This window comes from Notolepis coatsorum (assembly GCF_963971535.1).
Source record: "Notolepis coatsorum genome assembly, chromosome: 17".
Lineage (NCBI taxonomy): Eukaryota > Metazoa > Chordata > Actinopteri > Aulopiformes > Paralepididae > Notolepis > Notolepis coatsorum.
This window is the reverse complement of record NC_140181.1, coordinates 33,097,600-33,122,570: the sequence shown is the minus strand read 5'-3', so window position 1 is coordinate 33,122,570 and position 24,971 is coordinate 33,097,600. Positions and strand designations below refer to the sequence as shown.

Below are 24,971 nucleotides of genomic sequence, written 5' to 3'. Positions count from 1 at the left end.
TATTCATTTGTCCCTCTTCTCTGTTCATCTGTTCCTCTCTATGCATCTGTTCCTCTCCTCTATTCATCTGTTTCTCTTCTCTGTTCATCTGTTCCTCTCCTCTATTCATCTGTTCCTCTCCTCTATTCATTTGTCCCTCTTCTCTGTTCATCTGTTCCTCTCCTCTATGCATCTGTTCCTCTCCTCTATTCATCTGTTTCTCTTCTCTGTTCATCTGTTCCGCTCCTCTGTTCATCTCTTGTAGAGGGAAGGGAGAGGAGAAGAGAGAAAGTAAAGAGAGTATTGGTGGTTTGCTCTGTCGCTTCTTCACTTCTCTCTGCTGCGGTTAGTCTCATTCTCTCCATCTGTGTTGCTGGTGGTTATGTATAATCTGTATAGCTTTCTTGCTGCTGTGATCAGTCCATCATCTGTCCTTCAGAAGACCCCATCTATCACCACCCGATAGAACCACCAGCAGATAGAATCACCACCCGATAGAACCACCAGTAGATAGAACCACCATCAGATAGAACCACCACCCGATAGAACCACCAGTAGATAGAACCACCAGTAGATAGAACCACCATCAGATAGAATCACCAGTAGATAGAACCACCAGTAGATAGAACCACCAGTAGATAGAATCACCAGTAGATAGAATCACCAGTAGATAGAACCACCATCAGATAGAACCACCATCAGATAGAACCATCCATCAGATAGAACCACCATCAGATAGAACCACCATCAGATGGAACCATCCATCAGATAGAACCACCATCAGATAGAACCATCCATCAGATAGAACCACCAGTAGATAGAACCACCAGTAGATAGAACCACCAGTAGATAGAACCACCATCAGATAGAACCACCATCAGTAGATAGAACCACCATCAGTAGATAGAACCATCAGTAGATGGAACCACCATCAGTAGATAGAACCACCAGTAGATAGAACCATCCATCAGTAGATAGAACCACCAGTAGATAGAACTACCAGTAGATGGAACCACCATCAGATAGAACCACCATCAGATAGAACCACCAGTAGATGGAACCATCCATCAGTAGATAGAACCACCATCAGATAGAACCACCATCAGATAGAACCACCATCAGATAGAACCACCAGTAGATAGAACCATCAGCAGATAGAACCACCAGTAAATAGAACCACCAGTAGATAGAACCATCCATCAGATAGAACCATCCATCAGATAGAACCACCATCAGATAGAACCACCATCAGATAGAACCATCCATCAGATAGAACCACCATCAGATAGAACCATCCATCAGATAGAACCACCAGTAGATAGAACCACCAGTAGATAGAACCACCAGTAGATAGAACCACCATCAGATAGAACCACCATCAGTAGATAGAACCACCATCAGTAGATAGAACCATCAGTAGATAGAACCATCAGTAGATGGAACCACCATCAGTAGATAGAACCACCAGTAGATAGAACCATCAGTAGATAGAACTACCAGTAGATGGAACCACCATCAGATAGAACCACCATCAGATAGAACCACCAGTAGATGGAACCATCCATCAGTAGATAGAACCACCATCAGATAGAACCACCATCAGATAGAACCACCATCAGATAGAACCACCAGTAGATAGAACCATCAGCAGATAGAACCACCAGTAAATAGAACCACCAGTAGATAGAACCAACATCAGATAGAACCATCAGATACATTTTAATATGATATATATATATATTTCTGGGTGACCTAAAGCTAAGAGGTGATGACTAAGGCTTGGACTTGATAGTCTTCTGCATGATTTATCTGTTTGTTTTGTCCTAAAGTTCTCTCTCTCTCTCTCTCTCTCTCTCTCTCTCTCTCTCTCTCTCTCTCTCTCTCTCTCTCTCCCCCCCTCTCCCCCTCCCCCTCTCTTTAGGTACAGACATCCTAACGTAGTAGACCTGCTGGGTTTTAGTATAGGAGGAGACAACCTCTGTCTGCTCTATGTCTACATGGAGAACGGATCCTTAGAGGACCAGCTACACAACACGGTCTGTCACACACACACACACACACACACACACTCACACTCACACTCACACTCACACTCACACAAAGACATAAACACACACATATAATCACACAAAGACATAAACACACACATATAACCTCACTCTGCCCTCTACTGGTTACATGAGGAATCTTTAGAATTGACCACTGTCTGTCTGTAGTCCAGCAGTGTGTCATACTTCCTGTATGTCTGTGTGTCTGTAGTCCAGCAGTGTGTCTTACCTCCTGTCTGTTGGTCGGTCGGTCTGTCTGTCGTCCAGCTTTGTGTCTGTCTGTCTGTCTGTCTGTCTGTCTGTCTGTCGTCCAGCTTTGCGCCTTCCCTCCTGTCTGTCTGTCTGTCGTCCAGCTTTGCGCCTTCCCTCCTGTCTGTCTGTCTGTCGGTGTATAGACAGACCAGCAGTGTGTCTCGCCTCCTGTCTGTCTGTCTGTCTATAGACCAGCAATGTGTCTTACCTCCTATATGTCTGTCTGTCTATAGTCCAGCAATGTGTCTTACCTCCTATCTGTCTGTCTGTCTATAATATAAGATAAGATATTCCTTTATTGATCCCCTTGGGGAAATTCAGGCAGCATGGCAGCATGGGGGAGGGGGAGGGGAGGTACAGGTAGTAAAAACAAGCAGTGTAAACAATATAACAAATCAATATAATTAACTAACTAACTAACTGAAGTATACAATATTCACATAAGGTGCAGTATACAGTATGTAGTATTATTGTCCTTTTAGGTTCCTAGTAGTTGTAGTTGGATGTCTGGCAGCACTGTTGTGGAGCCTGATGGCCGCTGGTATGAAGGACTGGCCGAGGGGGTTAGTTGAGTGTCGGGGGGTATGAGTCTGTGACTGAATATGCTTTTCATCTTGACTAGCTCGTCGTAGAGGGGGTGGGAGGGATTCTCCAGGATAGCAGCCAGCTTCCTTCTCATCACCCTCTCTGTCCAGCAGTGTGTCTTACCTCCTAATATCTGTCTGTCTGTCTATAGACCAGCAGTGTGTCTTGGATCCAGAGGGTCAGTATAGTAGAAGGAGCTTCCAGAGCTGTTCAGTTTCTCCACTCTCCTCCTCCGCCCCACCTCCCCCTGATCCATGGAGACATCAAGAGGTAATCACCATCAGCTTCACTCACTATTATCCTTATTCACCATCAGCTTCACTCACTGTTATCTTTATTCACCATCAGCTTCACTCACTGTTATCCTTATTCACTATTATCCATATTCACCATCAGCTTCACTCATTGTTATCCTTATTCACTATTATCCCTATTCACTCTTAGGCCGGGAACATATGTGTTAAAAGTGATGTTGTTTACAGTTTAGCGCCATCTTGACATGACATCAGATCACTGCATCTCAGAAGAGTTGGAGTGGAGAAATCATTCCTACTTTACATTGTTGGAACTGACGGGTCTGGGACCCATCATTATTAGACAGGTTCAGGAATTAGACAGGTTCAGGAGTTAGACAGGTTCAGGAGTTAGACAGGTTTGAACCGTTCAGGAGTTAAACCGGTTCAGGAGTTAGACAGGTTCAGGAGTTAGACAGGTTTGAACCGTTCAGGAGTTAGACCGGTTCAGGAGTTAGACCGGTTCAGGAGTTAGACCGGTTCAGGAGTTAGACCGGTTCAGGAGTGGAGTTAGACCGGTTCAGGAGTTAGACAGGTTCAGGAGTTAGACCGGTTCAGGAGTTAGACAGGTTTGAACCGTTCAGGAGTTAGACAGGTTCAGGAGTTAGACAGGTTCAGGAGTTAGACCGGTTCAGGAGTTAGACCGGTTCAGGAGTTAGACCGGTTCAGGAGTTAGACCGGTTCAGGAGTTAGACAGGTTCAGGAGTTAGACCGGTTCAGGAGTTAGACCGGTTCAGTAGTTAGACCGGTTCAGGAGTTAGACCGGTTCAGGAGTTAGACGGAGTTAGACCGGTTCAGGAGTTAGACCGGTTCAGGAGTTAGACCGGTTCAGGAGTTAGAGTTAGACCGGTTCAGGAGTTAGACCGGTTCAGGAGTTAGACCGGTTCAGGAGTTAGACCGGTTCAGGAGTTAGACCGGTTCAGGAGTTAGACAGGTTCAGGAGTTAGACCGGTTCAGGAGTTAGACCGGTTCAGGAGTTAGACCGGTTCAGGAGTTAAACAGGTTCAGGAGTTAGACCGGTTCAGGAGTTAGACCGGTTCAGGAGTTAGACAGGTTCAGGAGTTAGACCGGTTCAGGAGTTAGACCGGTTCAGGAGTTAGACAGGTTCAGGAGTTAGACCGGTTCAGGAGTTAGACCGGTTCAGGAGTTAGACCGGTTCAGGAGTTAGACGGAGTTAGACCGGTTCAGGAGTTAGACCGGTTCAGGAGTGGAGTTAGACCGGTTCAGGAGTTAGACCGGTTCAGGAGTGGAGTTAGACCGGTTCAGGAGTTAGACAGGTTCAGGAGTTAGACTCATTAACCCCTTCTGTATTTGGTGGGAGGTGCAACTTGTTTTTTTCTATATTGACTCTTTTCTCTCTCGCTCTCACTCTCGCTCTCGCTCTCTCTTTCGCTCTCTCTTTCTCTCTCCAGCTCTAACATATTATTGGACCAGCACTTGGTACCTAAGATAGGTGACTTTGGTCTGGCCCGGTTCTGTCGTGCTTCTAGCAGTGCGTCAGCCAGTAAGACGTGCTCGGTAGCATTCACTAGCACAGTGCGAGGCACGCTGGCCTACCTGCCTGACGAATACGTCCAGAGTGGAGAACTCGGCACTGCCATTGACGTCTACAGCTTTGGAGTGGTGAGAGATTTGAAGCTTGTTATTTTTGCAAAGTTATTCATTCTGATAATTTTACAGTCTGTTGACTGGTAGCTTTGCATCCTGACAAACCAGGTTTTATGTTTTGCATGTATAAACATCCAGCCAAATAAATAAATAAAATAGAAATGTCTATGGAGAAAATGAGTGGTGTTGTAATGTGAATAAGGTTTATTGTGATGTTAAAGTGATTTACAGTTCTTGGTGAATAAGAGCTTGTTTACACGAATACGTTTTTGATGTAGAGTGGAGTAAACAAAAGAGTAAACGGTAAACAAAAGAGATCTCCATTCATACTAGCTCACATATCACATGACCATTACATAGGCTGGGCGTGTGCGTGCCTGTGTAAAACTATGTTTATTGTCATTGTTTTAAGAAAAATAAATAATAAAATTTGTTGATTAATCCCACTGGTCACAATGGTGACGTAATAATGTTTTTGTTATAAGGCTCTGCAAATGTTACTGAATGATGTAGCAATGTATTTCCAGCTAAATTGAAATAATAAACAAATAAAGGGTCTCAGTTAAATATGTGGTAGTAAAAAGAACCTGTGGGAGGATTTCAACAAGATAAATGCGACAACAGTGCAAAATATTTCACTATAATATGCAGGCACGTGTGCCTAGGGTTGCCTACCCCTGGTGTAGACGCTAGGCAGTGTAGACGCTAGGTGTCAGTGTAGACGCTAGGTGGCAGTGTGGACACTAGGTGGCAGTGTAGACGCTAGGTGTCAGTGTAGACGCTAGGTGGCAGTGTAGACGCTAGGCAGTGTAGACGCTAGGTGGCAGTGTAGACGCTAGGCATTGTAGACGCTAGGTGTCAGTGTGGACGCTAGGTAGCAGTGTAGACGCTAGGTGGCAGTGTAGACGCTAGGCAGTGTAGACGCTAGGTGTCAGTGTGGACGCTAGGTAGCAGTGTAGACGCTAGGTGTCAGTGTAGACGCTAGGTGTCAGTGTAGACGCTAGGTGTCAGTGTAGACGCTAGGTGTCAGTGTAGACGCTAGGTGTCAGTGTAGACGCTAGGTGTCAGTGTAGACGCTAGGTGTCGGTGTAGACACTAGGTGTCGGTGTAGACTCTAGGTGTCAGTGTAGACTCTAGGTGTCAGTGTAGACGCTAGGTGTCAGTGTAGACGCTAGGTGTCAGTGTAGACGCTAGGTGTCAGTGTAGACTCTAGGTGTCAGTGTAGACGCTAGGTGTCAGTGTAGACGCTAGGTGTCGGTGTAGACGCTAGGTGTCGGTGTAGACACTAGGTGTCGGTGTGGACGCTAGGTTGCAGTGTGGACGCTAGGTAGCAGTGTAGACGCTAGGTGGCAGTGTAGACGCTAGGTGGCAGTGTGGACGCTAGGTAGCAGTGTAGACGCTAGGTGTCAGTGTAGACGCTAGGTAGCAGTGTAGACACTAGGTGGCAGTGTAGACGCTAGGTGTCAGTGTAGACGCTAGGTAGCAGTGTAGATTTTGGTGGCAGTGTGGATTCTAGGTGACAGTATGGACACTAGGTGGCAGTGTGGACACTAGTTAGCAGTGTGGATTCTAGGTGACAGTGTGGACACTAGGTGGCAGCGTGGATTCTAGGTGCAAACGTAGCTCATCCTCTGTGGTTTATAAGGAAAACGTATTAGTGTAAACAAGCGATTGACTATGATGTTGTTTTTTTTAAATCCGCTTTTTCTCCTCATTTTCAATTTTTCTCCCATCCCAATTTCGTATTATCCAATTCTTCCCTCCCCTGTCTTGACGTTGCTAGACTATGCCTCCCACAGGTCGGTTGTAGTGAGGACGGAAGCCTTGCATCACGTGTCCCCTCCGGTACACGAGGAGGCAGCCTGTCGCATCTTTTCACCGCAGCAGCTCGAACTCTCAGTGGCGAGGAGTAACGCGTGGGAGGCTCACGCTGCCCCCGTCACTTCCTGCTTCCGTCGCACCGGTGTCACCAAACCGACCTGTAGGAGTCGCTGTCCACAACGTCAAATCCCCACCCACCGGCTTTCCCACCCTCTAACACTTGCCAATTGTGTTAGTATGAGCGACCGGCCAGCCGGTAGCAACGCCGAGACCTGGGATTGACTGTGATGTTGAAGTGATTTAGTAACTGCTATGTTTTCAAGGTGCTGTTGGAGGTTCTGACTGGTCGTAAAGCTCTGGAGGGAGACGAGCAGTCCAGGTCCATTTACCTGGTGAGACCCACACACATACATACACACACACACACACACTCCGGTCTGTTGTATCCAGAACGCTGCTGCAAGGCTATTGACCAGGTCCAGAACACTGCTACAAGGCTATTGACCAGGTCCAGAACATTGCCACAAGGCTATTGACCAGGTCCAGAATGCTGCTGCAAGGCTATTGACCAGGTCCAGAACACTGCTACAAGGCTATTGACCAGGTCCAGAACATTGCTACAAGGCTATTGACCAGGTCCAGAACATTGCCACAAGGCTATTGACCAGGTCCAGAATGCTGCTGCAAGGCTATTGACCAGGTCCAGAACACTGCTACAAGGCTATTGACCAGGTCCAGAACATTGCTACAAGGCTATTGACCAGGTCCAGAACACTGCTACAAGGCTATTGACCAGGTCCAGAACATTGCTACAAGGCTATTGACCAGGTCCAGAACACTGCTACAAGGCTATTGACCAGGTCCAGAATGCTGCTGCAAGGCTATTGACCAGGTCCAGAACACTGATGCAAGGCTATTGACCAGGTCCAGAACACTGGACGCTACACTGGCTTCCAATTAGGCGAAGTTTAGGATACGTTTTATGGTACTTGTTTTCACATAGAGCCATGCATGGTCAGGCACCTGTAGTGTGTACATCTGTGACCTGATGAATCCATATACAGTATCGCCACTGAGTAGGCTTCTGAGGTCTTCTGACCAGGGCTTATTGGTCCTCGCTCTCGACTCAAAACAATAGGTGATTGTGTCTTTGAAGTTGTGGAAGATTCAAGAAGTTTATTTGGCACATACATACCAGGGCATACAGCTCTGGAATGCTCTTGCTATAGACATACTGTATGATCTGCAGTCTCAGTTGTCTTTAAAAAGCAGCTGAAGACAGAATAAATCAATCTCTCCATCCTTCTATCACTCCATCCCTCCTTTCCCTCCACCCCTTCAGAAAGACCTGGTCTCTGAGGCTGGGGACGGGGACAGAAGCTCCAGGACCATTATGTGTTCTGTCTCCCAGTCTGTTTGTCCTGCTGCTACAGTGATCCAGAGGGACCACCTGGACCCCAGGCTGACCATCTCCATCCATGACAGAACCCACCTGTCCAGGTAATGATACTAGATTACTGTACTAGATTACTGTATGATATTACTGTATGAGATTACTGTACTTGATTACTATATGAGATTACTGTACTCGATTACTATATGAGATTACTGTACTAGATTACAGCACTAGATTACTGTACAAGATTACTGTATGAGATTACTGTACTATATTACTGTATGAGATAACTGAGATTGCTATAGTAGATTACTGTACTAATTACTGTGGCAGATTACTAGATGACTAGTATGTTACTGTACTAATTACTGTAGTAGATTACTATATTACTGTATGAAAGTACTGTACTAGATTACGGTACTAGTTTACTGTATAATGTTACTGTACTAGATTACTCTAAAGAAACTGACTAGTAGATTACTGTACTAATTACTGTAGTAGATTACTGTAGTAGATTACTATACTAGATTACTGTAACATTACAATAGATTACAGTATGAGATTACTGTAATAGATTACAGTATGAGATTACTGTAGTAGATTACTATACTAGATTACTGTAACATTACTGCCCTATATTACTGTGTAGTAGATTACAGTATGAGGCATGGTCTAACAACGTTCGAGACAGGGGAGGGTAGAATTGGATAATACGAAATTGGGATGGGAGAAAAATGGGGAGAAAAAGTAGATAAAAAAAAAAAGGATTACTGTGTGATAGGGGTGTAACGGTACGTGTATTCGTCCCGCGAATTTACGGTACGGCCGTCACGGTGCCGTACGCGCACCCATGCGACGAATACGCCCCACAGCACACACACACCCACATGCAGGCACTCGTGAGGTCCGTGTGAGAACAGCGCGCGTGGCCGGGCACACCGAGCTCAGACTTCAGAGCGGCGAAAGTGCACGGAGAAAGCCAGGCACATTTACATTGGAACAGCTGCAGGGTCATCATTAGTTTTCTTTCGTTTTCTTGTGCGCCCAATAACGTTAACCAAATGAAACCAATGAAAAGAAACACACACGCGTCGCCGACACACACACACGCGCCAACAAACACATCAACATTCTCCCCCGCCAGACAGCCACAGGCACAGCTCATCAAATAAAAAGAAGAACCTACTTTTCCGGACAGATCATCTGAGCTCCACTGTGTTTAATCCAAATAATCCTCTGCCATTGTTGTAATATGTCATCTGTTCTCTAGTATTCAGTCTCGTGAAGTTAAATTCTCTCTGGAAGTGAAACTGAAACTTAGCAAGGATAAGTTTAAAGGGGCAGTAAGCAAGTGGATGCCTGAACACAGAATGACACCAGTATCACTAATTACCACGGCAAGCCTATAGAAAATTATTCTATTTAATAATTATTATTATTATAATTATCATAAATATAATATATACATTTAAAAAATTTTTAAAAAAATTAAATCTTTTTTAATTAATACTTATTATTTAAAAAAAATCTGTTGTACCGAACCATGACCCCAATACCGAGGTACGTACCGAAACGTGGCTTCTGTGTACCGTTACACCCCTACTGTGTGATATGACTAGTAGATTACAGGATTACTGTGTGATGTGACTGTAGTAGATTACTGTAATAGATGACTGTATGTGATTACTGTAGTAGATTACTAGATTTATAGTAGATTACTAGATTACTGTAGTAGATTACTAGATTATTGTAGTGGATTAGTAGATTACTAGATCACTATAGTAGATTACTAGATTATTGTAGTAGATTACTAGATTACTGTAGTATATTACTAGATTACTGTAGTAGATTACTAGATTACTGTAGTAGATTACTAGATTACTATAGTAGATTACTAGATTACTGTAGTAGATTACTAGATTACTATAGTAGATTACTATAGTAGATTACTAGATTATTGTAGTAGATTACTAGATTACTGTATTATATTACTAGATTACTGTAGTCGATTACTAGATTACTATAGTAGATTACTAGATTACTATAGTAGATTACTAGATTATTGTAGTAGATTACTAGATTACTGTAGTAGATTCCTGTATGAGATTACTGTAAAACGAGTAGAGTAGGGGCTCAGTAGAGTCCAGTAGAGGAGGTGTAGGAGGGGCTGTAGGAGGAGGATGTGTAGCAGAAGGCGGTGTAGCTCCGTAGGCAGTGGTTCTCAACTGGTCTAGCCTCGGGACCCAACATTTTTCTTAGTCATTAAATCGCGACCCACATTTTTTTTTTTTTTTAAACTTTGACCAGTCAGCTGGTTCTTTTAGCGTTTATCGCTTTTTTTTCTGGTCAAGCATGACCGACAGAAACAGGTTGAATGGGGGTATAGATCGGGGGAAAGACACTCTGAGAAAATACGGCTAGTCCGGGAGTCGAACTCGCTACCCCAGATCCGTGACGCGCACGGTTGTCCCCGACGCCGAAATAGCGTTCGAGGTACGCGGTGAGCTACTGGAGCTCCCCGCGACCCACATTTTTTAACCACTATGATTTATTTAAATTTCTTTTTTTGCAGTAATACACAATCTTTCATGCACTGTTAAAAACATGAAATAAACACAAAAAAGTGCAACAAAAGTGCAACTAGGGCTAAAAACCCAATGAAATAAAATAATAATAAATAATATATGCTTCTTAGCAGATTTCTTAGTTTAACATAACAGACCTACAGTAAGTTTGGGGGAACTAATGGGATAACTGGGGTTGCAACAAAAGTGCAGCTAGGGCTAAAAACCCAATGAAATAAAATAATAATAATAAATAATATATGCTTCTTAGCAGACTTCTTAGCTTAACATAACAGACCTACAGTAAGTTTGGGGCAACTAATGGGATAACTGGGGTTGCAGCAAAAGTGCAGCTAGGGCTAAAAACCCAATGAAATAAAATAATAATAATAAATAATATATGCTTCCTAGCAGACTTCTTAGCTTAACAGCCCTACAGTAAGTTTGGGGGAACTAATGGGATAACTGGGGTTGCAACAAAAGTGCAACTAGGGCTAAAAACACAATGAAATAAAATAATAAAAAATAATATATCCTTCTTAGCAGACTTCTTAGCTTAACATCCCAGGGAACTAATGGGATAAATGGGGATGTTGTTTGCTCCTGACAAGACTCTCAAAGTCTGGGGTGATGGTAGACAAAGCAACTCTGAAGTCATGCTCAATGTCCAATCTGTTCCTCTGCTTTGTCTTCAGCTGGACCAGAGCTGAGAAGCCACTTTCACAAAGATAGGTAGTGCAAAAAAACATTTTACACACACATCCGTGACCCACTCAAAATGGCCCCGCGACCCACTTTTGGGTCGCAACCCACCAATTGAGAAACACTGCCGTAGAGGAGGTGTAGGAGGAGGACTCAGTGTCGGTATCTGCCAGGTTACTTATTAACCTTTATATCATTATGCCCCACATTGATTTTAGTGTTAATTATCAGACCATGTAAAACATTTTTTTTTAAAGGATTACATGAGTCCTCGTTAATGAATGGAATGTGTGATCAATTAGAGAATCTCCTGACAGACTATCAGAATCTGGTTCGGTGGACCGAGCCTCAGGTCCAGTTGGCTCTCTGGTGCTGGCTGAGCTGGCCTGTTGGTGTCTTGAGAAGAGGAAGAAGAAAAGACCAGCTATGACTGAGGTGAGTCCTCTTGAGCTCAGACGCATGAGGTGAGTCCTCTCTTGAGCTCTCCTAAAGACACATGAGGTAAGTTCTCTCTTGAGCTCTCTTAAAGACACATGAGGTAAGTTCTCTCTTGAGCTCTCTTAAAGACACATGAGGTAAGTTCTCTCTTGAGCTTTCTTAAAGACACATGAGGTAAGTTCTCTCTTGAGCTCTCTTAAAGACACATGAGGTAAGTTCTCTCTTGAGCTCTCTTAAAGACACATGAGGTAAGTTCTCTCTTGAGCTCTCTTAACCTGTTCCACCCCAGGTGAAAATCTGCATAAAATGTATACCTAGGTAAATGGAATATTGCTCCACTTCTACAAGGGCTATTTGCATATTCTTGGTATCTAGGAACATCTATGGACCTCAATGAATGTATTCTCAGTGTCAGAAATATTGTGTCTATTACTAGGCTTGCTTAAATTCTGATGAAACAAAGGAAAATATGAATTATGATTTTTCTTTTCATCTTTGACAGTGAATAAAACCATGATAATAATGACCAAACTTAAAAAACTGCCACTGGGCTAATTCAGTACCCTCTTGAGATCATGTGTACAAAAGATCTAAGGAAATTAATAAAGGGAAGATGATAAAATTGAAGGTTTTGTATATACAGTACTGAATTCTCCCATCCGGACCAATGCAATTTGAAATATTATTATAGAATATAGAATATATGCTTATAAATTACCTTATTATAGCCAATTCGCACATTTATATATATATATACATATAGTATCTTTCAAATGGCCGAGTTCAATTTGGATATAGTATCACCAGGCATGCGTAATAACATATACAGTTATTTAATGTAATCGACTGTACTTTTTTATTTCTCCCACAGTGTAATCATTCTGTAACTAATTTCAGATCTGATTCTTCCTACATGATTACAATAGTGTGGAGAAACTGACTGCGTTTCAATATTTGTCAAAAACGTTACCTTTTGTAGCTTATTATCGCGAATCATAAGAATTATTGATATGATTGCTTCAGAACGCCGAACTTTGAACGACCATAGCGGACCACAGGAAGTGTAGTTTGGTGAAATTTCAAAAAGATTCCAATTCTGATCGTTCAACATTTTCATTTCCGCTTCCGGGTCAAGAAACGCGAGTTGAAAAAAAAACTTAAAATGATAAAAACTCACTTTTAACCTATTGCTAAACTATTGCCAACCTAACGTTTTACATTCTACATGTATTTGTGACATAGTAGTGATAATAATACTTGAAAACGTTTGATTTTAAAAAACGCAAATTTATTGCATCACTCATAAAAATATTAATATATGATAATAATGTCAAAAAGGGGTCGGTACCGACCCCGTGGGGGGGAACAGGTTGACACATGAGGTAAGTTCTCTCTTGAGCTTTCTTAAAGACACATGAGGTAAGTTCTCTTTTGAGCTCTCTTAAAGACACATGAGGTAAGTTCTCTCTTGAGCTCTCTTAACACATTCAGGGCCATTCGATTTCCCCATCTAGCTATAGCACGGCCAGGTTTTCATTACATAGTTTCACTGTGCGTCACATTGTTTGTAGAGCTAAATCTATATTTTATATTATAGCTATGGATACAATACCATGGTCATTTGACAGTAACTATCTTCCATTCAAGATGCAAAAAAGATTATTTTTTGCATGAATACGTTCATGCGTTATCCCGTGGTGAATGAGTATAATTTTCGGAATGATCCGGGCTAATTCCTGGGAGGCTGGCTATAGGGCGCAACGTGAATTCTACTAAAACCATTGGCGTTTCGTCCCTGGACACGCTATTATTTTCAAATCAAATGCATACGATAGGTATTACGTATGTTTCATCATGAATGCATGAAAGGGGGGGGGGGTAGTTTCTGATTAATTGATTGCCAATAACGGCATTCGTCATTACTACAACACAAGCCGATCAGGGGGATGGGTATGAAAACCATGCACGATCAAGCTGAAATTTACGTCAGATTGTCCTTACCTGTGGTCGGTGGTATTCCAAAAATAATATTCCAATTATTTGATCGCCATCTGGTCCATCCTATGCCCATCTGGTCCACGACATAACCCACCACAACATATGGATCGGGGGTCCCACAAACGATTCAATGTGATCGAGTGAAGCCCTAATCCCTAATGGGATAACTGGGGATGTTGTTTGCTCCTGACAAGAGTCTCAAAGTCTGGGGTGATGGTAGACAAAGCAACTCTGAGGTCATGCTCAATGTCCAATCTGTTCCTCTGCTTTGTCTTCAGCTGGACCAGAGCTGAGAAGCCACTTTCACAAAGATAGGTAGTGCAAAAAATTAAAAATTAAATAAAAAAATTATAAAACAAATAAATAAAATAAAAATTCAATTTTTTTTTATATAATTTTTTTTAGATTAGTCGACTAATCGAAAAAAGAATCGACAAATTAGTCGACTACCAAAATAATCGTTAGTTGCAGCCCTAATTATAACCATGCTGGAATATGAATGCCTTTATTCGTTTCGTTCGATTGGCTACCGGGTATAATATGATTTGTAGAGGCATACAATCTATTTTGTTGTCGGTATTAGGTAGCCTATATAAATTTGATATAATAGCAGCCATAGCCTACATTATGGAACAGTAACTTGCGCATATATAACACATGGCACAGCCCTGCGAAGCCTGCACAGTAAACTAACTTGATCGTTAATCTAGCTGTATCTTTACGCTTATGAAAACATTAAATAATATGTATAGGCTATAGGCCGTCGTTTTGCCTTAATACTATAGCCTATATTCTGAAATGGCATTTAATGGCTATCCGCTGTGGGCTATCTCTTCGCGGACGGACCAGTATACCTTTATATCATATCATATTCCTATCCTATATGTCTCCAATAAAGACCAAGCATGGCTTTGTCAGTATTCCAACGTACCCAACCCCCCCCCCCCCCCACCTCCAATGTACAGCCCCACCCAACCCCACCTACCCAACCTCCTCCAATGTACAGTTTCTATGTCAAATGTATGTCAGTATTCCAATGTACAGTGTCCCCCCCCCCCCCCACCTCCAATGTACAGCCCCACCCCACCTACCCAACCTCCTCCAATGCACAGTGTCTATGTCAAATGTATATACACTCTTTTTCTGGATTTCTTTTTAGTATCACAAACAGTACTGTATTTGAAAATCTGGTATGTCATAAATGTATAGATGTAGCAGTACTGTCTATCTGTATGTCGTGTGTGTCATATGATGAATTGAAAATGGGGGACCCTGATGGAAACAAGACGAAAGTCTTTCTCAGGTCTGCATCGTCTTAACAATTGTATGTATTGAGCTGTACTGTACCCATTCTGCAATCTGTTAATAAAAAAAATCAATCAATCAAGGAATCGTGGGGCTCTGGGGAATAAAGGTTGGGAACCCCTGTATTATAGCCTATCCTTTATAATGTTATAGGCTATTTTATTTACAGTTTACTCTATCAGCCTACCCAGCATGTAATACGTTCTTTGTTAGAACTCAACTCGTTATTATTTTGCGCATAGATTGCAGAAATACGGGAACGTTTTGATTTATATTTAAAAGGCTTTGACATTGTAAAACGAAATAAGTGGAATTTCGAAGTTATGTAAGCAGAATACAAATCACCCACACAATATATGCTACCTGTATCCAGAGCATGTATGCTTTTCATTCATTTAAGACACATTTATTGCAAGGGTTTTGTAATACACATAAACTCAACAAATGACCTCTGTTCTCGTTGCAATGCGTTTTTAATTCTTTCTTATACAGTAGGAAGGGGGAATAACACTATATCGTGGGTGTTCATATGACTTGTATTCTGCTTACAGCTTCGAAATTCCACTTATTTCGTTTAACAATGGCAAAGCCTTTTAAATATAATCAAAACGTTCCTGTATTTCTGCAATCTATGCGCAAAATAATAACGAGTTGAGTTACGTGGAGCGCAGTCAGTACACCCCGTATATTCCGATAACGCTATATATAAACCATGCTGCATTCATTCAGAAAGAAATACCTATTATTCCAAATGCTATTTATAGGGTTTTGACCATAACTACACTACTGTCGCTATTTTACAATTAACTATAATGAATTACGGGGGGTCATACAGAACACGTCAGTCAAACTAATGCACAAAAGCTTATTTCCGCGTTGAAACTAATGCATGAAACTGATGAAAGCATATGCTGTCCGTCTGCAGTCTCCATATTCTACCGCCGGTCAGAGCTGTGCGTATATATACGCACAAAGTCAAGCACACGTTCAAATTGATAAGTCCCACACTTTGCTTAGAAATGATCGTACGCACGGGTTACGCACATATCTGTGCGTATGCACCATTGATAAATGAGGGCCCTGGGTTCCATCCTAGAGGCAAATCTTTCCTGTGACGAGATGGCATCCAATGTAATCAAAAGATTCAACCAACAAACAAGATTCTTGTACCGGATCTCCTCTGGTAAACAAAAATACCCTGAAGACTAACAGGAGCGCTCATTCAAGGGTACTACGACTATGCTTGCACCTCATGGTACCAAAGCACCTCAAAGGCACTAAAACAAGATTACAAACATCACAAAACAAACTGGTCAGACTACTGCTTGACCTTACTCCTAGAACCCACCTCACCCCTGCCCATTTTGACAACCTAGGATGGCTTAGAGTAGACAACCGAGTACAGCAACTTGCAATGGGCCTGGTCTACAAGATACACTACACCACTAAGGTACCCATGTACATGTCGAAATACTTCCCAAAGGTTGGTGAATACCACGACCACAACACCCGAGGGAGTTCCACAAATCATGTCCAACCCAGATTCGGCTCAAACAAGGGACTAAACATGTTCCAGAATTATGCCACATCAATGTGGAACGCCCTACGCACAGACGTAAAAAAATTTGAATCACTACCCACCTTCAAAACCGCTCTCAAAGAGCACCTACGGGAGGCTGCAATTCGAAACTGGCCCCCGTAAATGTCTGAACCCCCCTCCCACCCCCTCCTAATGTGTTCCCTCCTCCTCGTATGTATATATTTACTGTTAGGATCTGTTTAACAGTACTGTACATTTGCATATCTTGTATGTCACAAAAGTAACAGTACTGTATATCTGTATGTCATGTATGTCATAAATGTCATGATTAAATTAGATTATTATATCTGTATGTTGTGTATGTCATAAATGTCATTATGAATTGAAAATGGGGGACCCTGATGTAAACAAGACAAATGTCTTTCTCTGGTCTGCATCCCCTTAACAATTGTGTGTATTGAGCTGTACTGTACTGTACCCATTCTGCAATCTGTTAATTAAAGTTTTCAATCAATCAATCAATCAATCAATCAATCAATCAGGGTACGTGGTATATTAGGGTACCTGCCTGGTATATCATGTGGTTCTTGTCATAATAAAGCGATTCTGATTCAGATTTGTTTTTGTCCCCCCAGGTGTTTATGAAGCTCCAGGAGACCCACAACATTCTGAAGAAAACAAACAGCTGTTCCTCTGGCTTCAGCTCCTCGTCTCTTCCTCTTCCTCCTCCTCCTCCTCCATCTCAGCAGTCCTTTCTCAGGCCTCCAGGCTCCATGGACTCCAGTATGGAGGCTCTGTCTAAAGATGTGTCTCGACGGGGGCCACTGGAAGACACCTACCACTATCTACCTCTCTCCTCCTCCTCTCTGTCTCCATCTTCCTCTCTCCCTCCATCTTCCTCTCTCCCTCCATCTTCCTCTCTCCCTCCATCTTCCTCTTTCCCTCCATCCTCCTCCTCTCTCCCCCTATCCTCCTCCTCTCTCCTTGCTCCATGTGAAAGTGATGAAGGCCAGGACTACAGTTGTGTTCCCCAGCCCAGTAGGACTAACAATGGGACTCTGAACCCTTCTCCCTCTCCCTCCTCTACTGGGAACCAGTATAAGTTACCATGCCAACCTACCCAATTCCAGCTCACTTCGCCAAGTCTGCCCACTGGAAACCAGTATAACTCTCCTTCCCAAGCCAGCAGGTCAGAGTCCCCCAGGAGACAGGTCTACCCAGAGCCTGACAATAGGGGCCACCTCAGGCCTCATGAGCAGGCATCCCCAGGACCTGACAGTAGGAGCCACCTCGGGACTCATAGGCAGGTATCCCCAGGGCCTGAGAGTAAGGACCCCCTCTGGGCCAAAACAGCAGGCCCTTATACTGTGGATGCCCTCAGAGCTCCTAAGTTAACCTGCCCAGGGGCCCATACTGGATCGACTGCAGGGGCCTACCAAGGGGTCTTCGGTGGACAAGGGCCTCACCCAGGTACTCCAGGGGCTTATATGGGATCTGCAGCAGATACTCACCTGGGACCCAACAAGGAGGCTTTTCAAGAGGCCTCCCAAAGGCCCTCTGTTGAATCTACTGCTGGAACCTACTGTACAGCTTACCCAGAGGATTATGCCTCTCCAGGGCCCTACCCAGGAGGCCATCAAGGGCCGCCAGGAAGCCATCAAGGGCCCTACCCAGGAGCCCATCAAGGGCCCTACCCAGGAGGCCATCAAGGGCCCTACCCAGGAGGCCATCAAGGGCCCTACCCAGGAGGCCACCATGGGCTCTACGGAACGACAGGGCTCTACCCAAAAGGGCATCATCAAGGGCCCTACGGGACGACAGGGCCATATCAAGCCACTCTCCCCTCTCCTGCTGCCTCCCTGAGACCCAACTCTCCTGGACCTGCAGGTAACACTGTCCCTCTGCCTCCTTTACACCTGCTATGTGTCTCATATCAGGATTGTATCTAAATATGATTTAGCCAGATTTACAAACGGTTTACATACTGAGATCCCATTGAACTTTCATGTACAAAATGCAGATAACCGCCCACGTCACAGTTGATTGACAGCAGGCGACTGGATGGATGGGTGATATAGTTTCAACACATTACGTTGAAAAGATCTATCATTCATGCTGTACCGTATCGGCCCATATACAAGACAAAAGATGTTCCCGCAAATTACAACTGAAGAAGTGTTTTTTCCCCAGTAAGCCAGTATGACATGTTTGGTATCTATGGATTCCTCCATGTCTAGTTTCATATACTGTCTATGTGCTGCTTAGAAACTGAGACCTTCAAAAAACAGTAATGTTAATGACAGATTAATTTTGAGAGAGTTACAAATAGGCTACATTAACCAAGATCTGAGGAGAAGAATTCCAATATTAACATCATGGTGATCAATGAGGCATAATTGAAATATAAACCATGGTTCTATTTTTCACTTTGAGATATAAATGATGTTAGGAATAGGCCCACCAGTAGCTACAGTTTAATTTAATTTAAGTATATCCCCGAACGGCCCAGATTCTCAACACAACTTTTGACCACTCTCCTAAACCGAGACGTTAAGAGAAGAAGAAGAAGTCTTTATTTGTCATGCAGATTTAACACACACGCATGCAATGGGCGACCCACAGGAACACACACAATGCACTGAGTAGCTGATGAAATGTTCTCTGCACTTCCCATCCTGTCGTCCTTTCCCCCAATGGCAGCCGGGAGCAGACAAGGGCTGCACGCCCAGGGACCAATCCAAGTGCTCCTGACCTGTCCGTCTTCGTCAGGGACGCAACAGCATTAGAGATCTGTTGTGCATGTTTTTCCATTGGGTTTATCTTATCGGGAGGGGAAACCCTTGCGAGCACATGGAGAACATGCAAACTCCACACAGAAAGGCCCGGGAGATACCCCTACCTGATTACCTGGCAACACGGCAACCTGGTCTCCAAGCGAGAATCGAACCCAGGACCGTCTAGCTGTGAAGCGACACAGAACGACTCCTCACTGTGCCGCTGAGGAGTAGTTCATATTTTTCGTTTTTTATGAAAATAGCGCCACCATGAGGCCAGATTACTCAAATCTTCACAGGCCTCTTTGCTATTGTAAGGCGAACATATTTGTCAAGTTTGGTGGAAATAGGACAGTGTGTTCACAAGTAACAAGTTACTTCCCTTTTTTACCATGAGTTGGATCTGGCGGTCATATGGTTTGGCCTATCAATTATCTAAATAAAAAAAAGACATTCAATATAGTGGAAGTTGCAATATGGCAGACCTCATAGGTTCTTTCTTTTTTTAAACTTAAATTTGTATTAACATTTATAGACAAACAACACTTAGACAATACTTACAATGACATCCATAACACAACAATGCACTAACATGGGCCCCTTGAATATGGCTGCGTTCAGCCTCCCATACCCCCATAAGAGGGACCCCCCCCCTTCCGCCATCCACCCCCAGAAATAGGGCGTTTTATTTTATTTTTTTTTCAATGTATCCAAGAGTTAACACCCTAACCATGTCACAACAGCAGTCATAGTGTATATTTTCAGCAATACATTTGTTAAATAGGTTAAAGTGTTATTAATGAAATATCAGTTCAGGAATTGTGTTCATAAACTAGCGTATTTCGACCGGAAATAAACGAGAGCGGCCATTTTGCTTTAGTTTTATGAGAAGAGCGCATCGCCCTGTAGCTCTCACCTCCATAGCCATGAAGTGCTTTGAGAAGCTAGTGAAGGGCTACATCTGTTCCTCCCTCCCCAAAACCTGGACCCACTGCAATTTGCATATCGCCCCAACAGGTCCACGGAGGACGCCATAGCCCATGTGCTGCACACAGCAGCATCACACCTGGACAAGAGGCAGAGGAACTATGTGAGAATGCTATTCATCGACTACAGCTCAGCATTCAATACCATAGTCTCCTCCAAACTCGTAGCCAAGCTCAGGGACCTGGGCTTGAACTATGACCTCTGCCAGTGGGTCTTGGACTTCCTGACGGGAAGACCCAAGGTGGTGAGAGCAGGCAACTGCACCTCCTCATCCATCACTCTCAACACAGGGGCCCCCCAGGGCTGTGTTCTGAGGCCCCTTTTCTACTCGCTGTACCGATTATACTTCCCGCGTCCGCAAATTGCGTAATCTTCGTCAACGCTCTTGTCCGCACGGACGTCGCATCAGTGTCCATGTGCCTGATTTTGTGACCGCGCGGAAAGCCCCACGGATATGTGCGCCGACTGCCGACAAGACGAAAGTTTTTCTCTGGTCTGCATCCCCTTAACAATTGTGTGTATTGAGCCGTACTGTATTGTACCCATTCTGCAATCTGTCAATAAAGTTTTCAATCAATCAATCAATGTGCCCAGCTGTCATAACATGAGCACTCGACGCCGACGCTTACAGACACCAAAAATGGACTATAAACAGAGCTGTGTGCGCAGCGTGTCTGCAGCCTGCGTGTACGTGTCAGTTTTTGAGTATATTCTGGGTTTTAAGGAAGTTCAAAGTGAGTCAGAAGATCCTCAAGAGCTTCTACTTGTGCACAATAGAGAGCATCCTGACTGGTAACATCACCTCCTGGTTTGGGACACTCAGTGGTGTGCGTGGGCTGAACGAACAACATCCGGCCCTGTGCGCAAGTTCTGCACGTGTGTTCCGTTAGTCGTTAAAGTAACGTTGCATTTGTTCTGTACACAGCACGTACTGTACCAAAGATCCCGGGAATACGTGTACCGTCCGTTACGCCCCTAGTTAATTAATTAATGATGTGTTGGTGGTGTGTTAATAACATGTTAACATTGTGTTCATAGTGTGTTAATAACATGTTAACAATGTGTTCATAGTGTGTTAATAACATGTTAACAATGTGTTCATAGTGTGTTAATAGTGTGTTTATGTGTTAATTATAGTGTCTGCTTTGGTTGCAGATGGAGAGAGGAACTCTGACAGCAGAGGACCAGAGGAGAGCGATGAACTGGACTACTTACCTGCTCAGCCCTCACACAGCTGAGAGAGAGATGGATATAGATAGAGGAGAGGATAAGAGTTGAGTTTATTTTATCTCGAACAATCAGCCATATAAAAAACACAATAAAATAGATAAACTAAAGAATTTATTTCTTTAAATAAAATCTTACATTCTTCATTAAATGATAAACAAATTAGTTTGAGAAGGATCAGAAGGAAGCAAATGCTTATCTAGTCCTGCCTCTTCCTCACAATATCATACAACAAAATATCTTACAAACCAAAATAAACATCAATCATTTTTTTTAAATAAAGATAATATATAAAATAACAATTTTAGAGCTCCTCATTTTTGTACTCATTAATGAGAGTTTTCCTATACCTATTTCTGAACTGTACAATGTTCTTGCTCATCAGAAATCACCTGAACTTCTCTTGATCCCCCGCGACAGACTCTCTTCTCGTCATCAAAACCCACCAAGACTGACCACCAATCAAATGCATATCATGTTACCGGAACTGGAAGTGACCGTAACACTAACAGTATGTATGTACACACACATACATACATACATACTGAACTGAGAAGGGAATCTGTCTTGATTCATTCACCTTTTATCATGCTGAATAATCAAATCATTATCAACATAACATGTCATATGTATTTAACCGCTCAATTAGGCCATACATGTATGTAATTATCAACATCATAACATGCCATATTGTTTAACCTTTATTTACCCAGGGTAGGTTCGCTGAGCACAGATGCTCTTTTTCAGCTACGCCCTGCTTCACATTCACACAGTTCCATTCATACCTGGGAGCTGCTCAGTACAACCACAGTCTGACACCATTGGCCACTGAGCAACTCCACTGGAGCAGTTGGGGGTTAAGTGCCTTGCTCAAGGGCACTTCAGCGGCAGATTTTTCCTGCCGGTCCCGGGGATCGAACCGGTGACCTTCCGGTCACAAACCCGCTTCTCTAACCATTAGGCCACCGCTGCCCCCTATATGTATTTAACAGCTCAATTAGACCATACATTTATGTCATTATCAAGATCATGACATATGTATTTAACAGCTCAATTAGACCATACATGTATGTCATTATCGATATCATAACATGTCATGTAAGGGATAATCAACAGTAGGTGTGCATTAAACTGTTTTAACTCATTGGACGCCACGCAGTTGAGCATTGTTTGTACTTACCACGCCAAGCTCTAAGAGATAGGAATAAGTGGCTGTGTTTGCAGGGCTATAACTATATTCTATATTATAGCTATGGATACAATACTATGGCCCATTTGACATCGGCTATCTATCGTTCAATATGTGAAAAAGAATTTCACTAAAAGCGTTGCCATTTCTCGCCTGGACCCGGTACTATTTCAAAATCAAATCTATATCGGTATTATGTTTCATCATGAATGCATTGTGGAGTAATGTTACAGACACATGTTGTGATCAAGGTGAAGTCATGGTTGGATCACAGCAGGATTGATATCATATAGCCCTTACCTTCACTAGGATGTACCCAAAAAAGAATATTCCAATTATCTGATCGGGAGTCCCAGTATTGGTGTCGATCGTGTCGCCAACATAATCCACCACACATCATGCATCGGGAGCACTTGACGCTTCTCAATCCAATCGGGACAACCGCTCCACTTGCGCGACAAAGAAAAGTCCGACCGGAGACTTTTGATTGACGCACAGGCCAAGATATAATGTTTCAAAGGGTGCTCGATACTGCCACCTGGGTGGATGCGGCCGGTGTTGCACTTTGGCATTCTCAGGATGATTCCCCATGTTAACCCAGAGTCTGTGTGCCTGTAATGAATGGAAATATCGAATAAAAGAAATAACGATGAAAACCCGACTATACTCGGGTTTTCGGGGGTCCTGGCGCTCAACGCATGGCGAGATAACCCGACTATCATCGGGTCTGGCGTCCAAAGAGTTAAGGCACGGCGTGGAGGTGAAGCAATTTCTTAAAAGGCACTCCTACAAGTTGATTATTCCACTTATATTATGTCAACTTGCCAAAGATAAAACATGTGCCATTTATGTGCCAATATTTTCAACATTAAACAGTTTTTTTTTAACATTGTTGTGTTCAGGATTTTTTTTGGGGCGGGCCTGAAATCATGGCTTGATGACACTGGAGCTGTTCTTAGCATAACTCCTCCCCAAACACTATATAAAAACTACAGCACATTAGCATAACCCCTCCCCCAACACTATAAAACGACAACTCGATAGCATAACCCTTCCCCTAACACTATATAAAAACAACACTACAACTGCACTTTGTGTTAATTATATGCGCCGCACAGTTTGAGAAACACTGACATAACCCCTCCCCTAACACTATAAAAACGACAGGGCATTAACATAACCCCTCCCCTAACACTATATAAAAACGACAGGACATTAACATAACTCATCCCCTAACGTAAAAACTAGAGAGCATTAAGATGGTTCTCCCAGAGTTGATAGTAGCTCAAAAGTGCTACCCATTTAATGTATGTGAATGGAAAATACGAAAATATTTAGCGCTACATCCCCTTAACAATTGTATGTATTGAGCCGTACTGTATTGTACCCATTCTGCAATCTGTTAAATAAAGTTTTCATTCATTCAAGACAAGGAGACCCTGTATTTATTCAGCACGCCTTGAGTACCCTGGGGTTGGTGTTGTCTGGTCTCGAGCACCCTGGGGTTGGTGTTGTCTGGTCTCGAGCACCCTGGGGTTGGTGTTGTCTGGTCTCGAGCACCCTGGGGTTGGTGTTGTCTGGTCGTGTTCACGCTGATCCCGGAGAGCTGCCTCCACACCTGGCTGTTAGTGATGGCTGCCACCTCCTGGGGTAATAGTTTAGTTTTTTATGAATGAATGAATGAAAACTTTATTTAACAGATTGCAGAATGGGTACAACACAGTACGGCTCAATACACACAATTGTTAAGGGGTTGCAGACCAGAGAAAGACGTTTGTCTTGTTTACATCAGGGTCCCCCATTTTCAATTCATAGTGACATTTATGACATACACAACATACATTACATTTATGGCATAGGGACATACATGACATACAGGTATTTAGTATTGGCATTGGTTTCAGTATTAGTTTAATTCATAAAAGAAAATGTAAATGGATAAAGCTAATACTGTATATTTGTCAGGGGCAAGATTTAAGAAGTTCAGAATAGGTGCAATACAAACACATCACTTTATGAAGGCAACTGACTCAGTCATGTAGACATCCCTGTCTCAATGGACATACACTAATTCCTCTTCATTCTTGCTGTGTTGACATTTTCTGTATATTTTTATTTTATTTTGGTAGGTTTTGAAAATACACTATTAGGTATTATCTTTAGTTTTTTTTTCCCTAAAGTCTAGTTTTAGGTTTAGTTTATAACTATTATAACAGCCTTGGGGCGGCTACGTGGCGTAGTGGGCAAGGCGCTCGCCACGAAATG

The 24,971-nt window shown here is 43.0% G+C and overlaps 1 protein-coding gene across 1 annotated transcript in view; it reads left to right on the top strand.

The window, feature by feature from the left end:
• Window positions 1–23,567, top strand: part of irak1 (interleukin-1 receptor-associated kinase 1) — a 42,633-nt gene extending 19,066 nt beyond the window's left edge. The window contains exons 7-15 of the mRNA XM_084333991.1: window positions 1,901–2,015; window positions 3,016–3,134; window positions 4,570–4,780; window positions 6,910–6,978; window positions 7,929–8,086; window positions 11,551–11,683; window positions 17,165–18,416; window positions 21,446–21,563; window positions 21,903–23,567. Coding sequence (XP_084190117.1) covers window positions 1,901–2,015; window positions 3,016–3,134; window positions 4,570–4,780; window positions 6,910–6,978; window positions 7,929–8,086; window positions 11,551–11,683; window positions 17,165–18,416; window positions 21,446–21,528 — 2,140 coding nt within the window. The 3' untranslated portion in view covers window positions 21,529–21,563; window positions 21,903–23,567. The remainder of the gene's footprint in view (window positions 1–1,900; window positions 2,016–3,015; window positions 3,135–4,569; window positions 4,781–6,909; window positions 6,979–7,928; window positions 8,087–11,550; window positions 11,684–17,164; window positions 18,417–21,445; window positions 21,564–21,902) is intronic.
• Window positions 23,568–24,971: the final 1,404 nt, after the last annotated feature.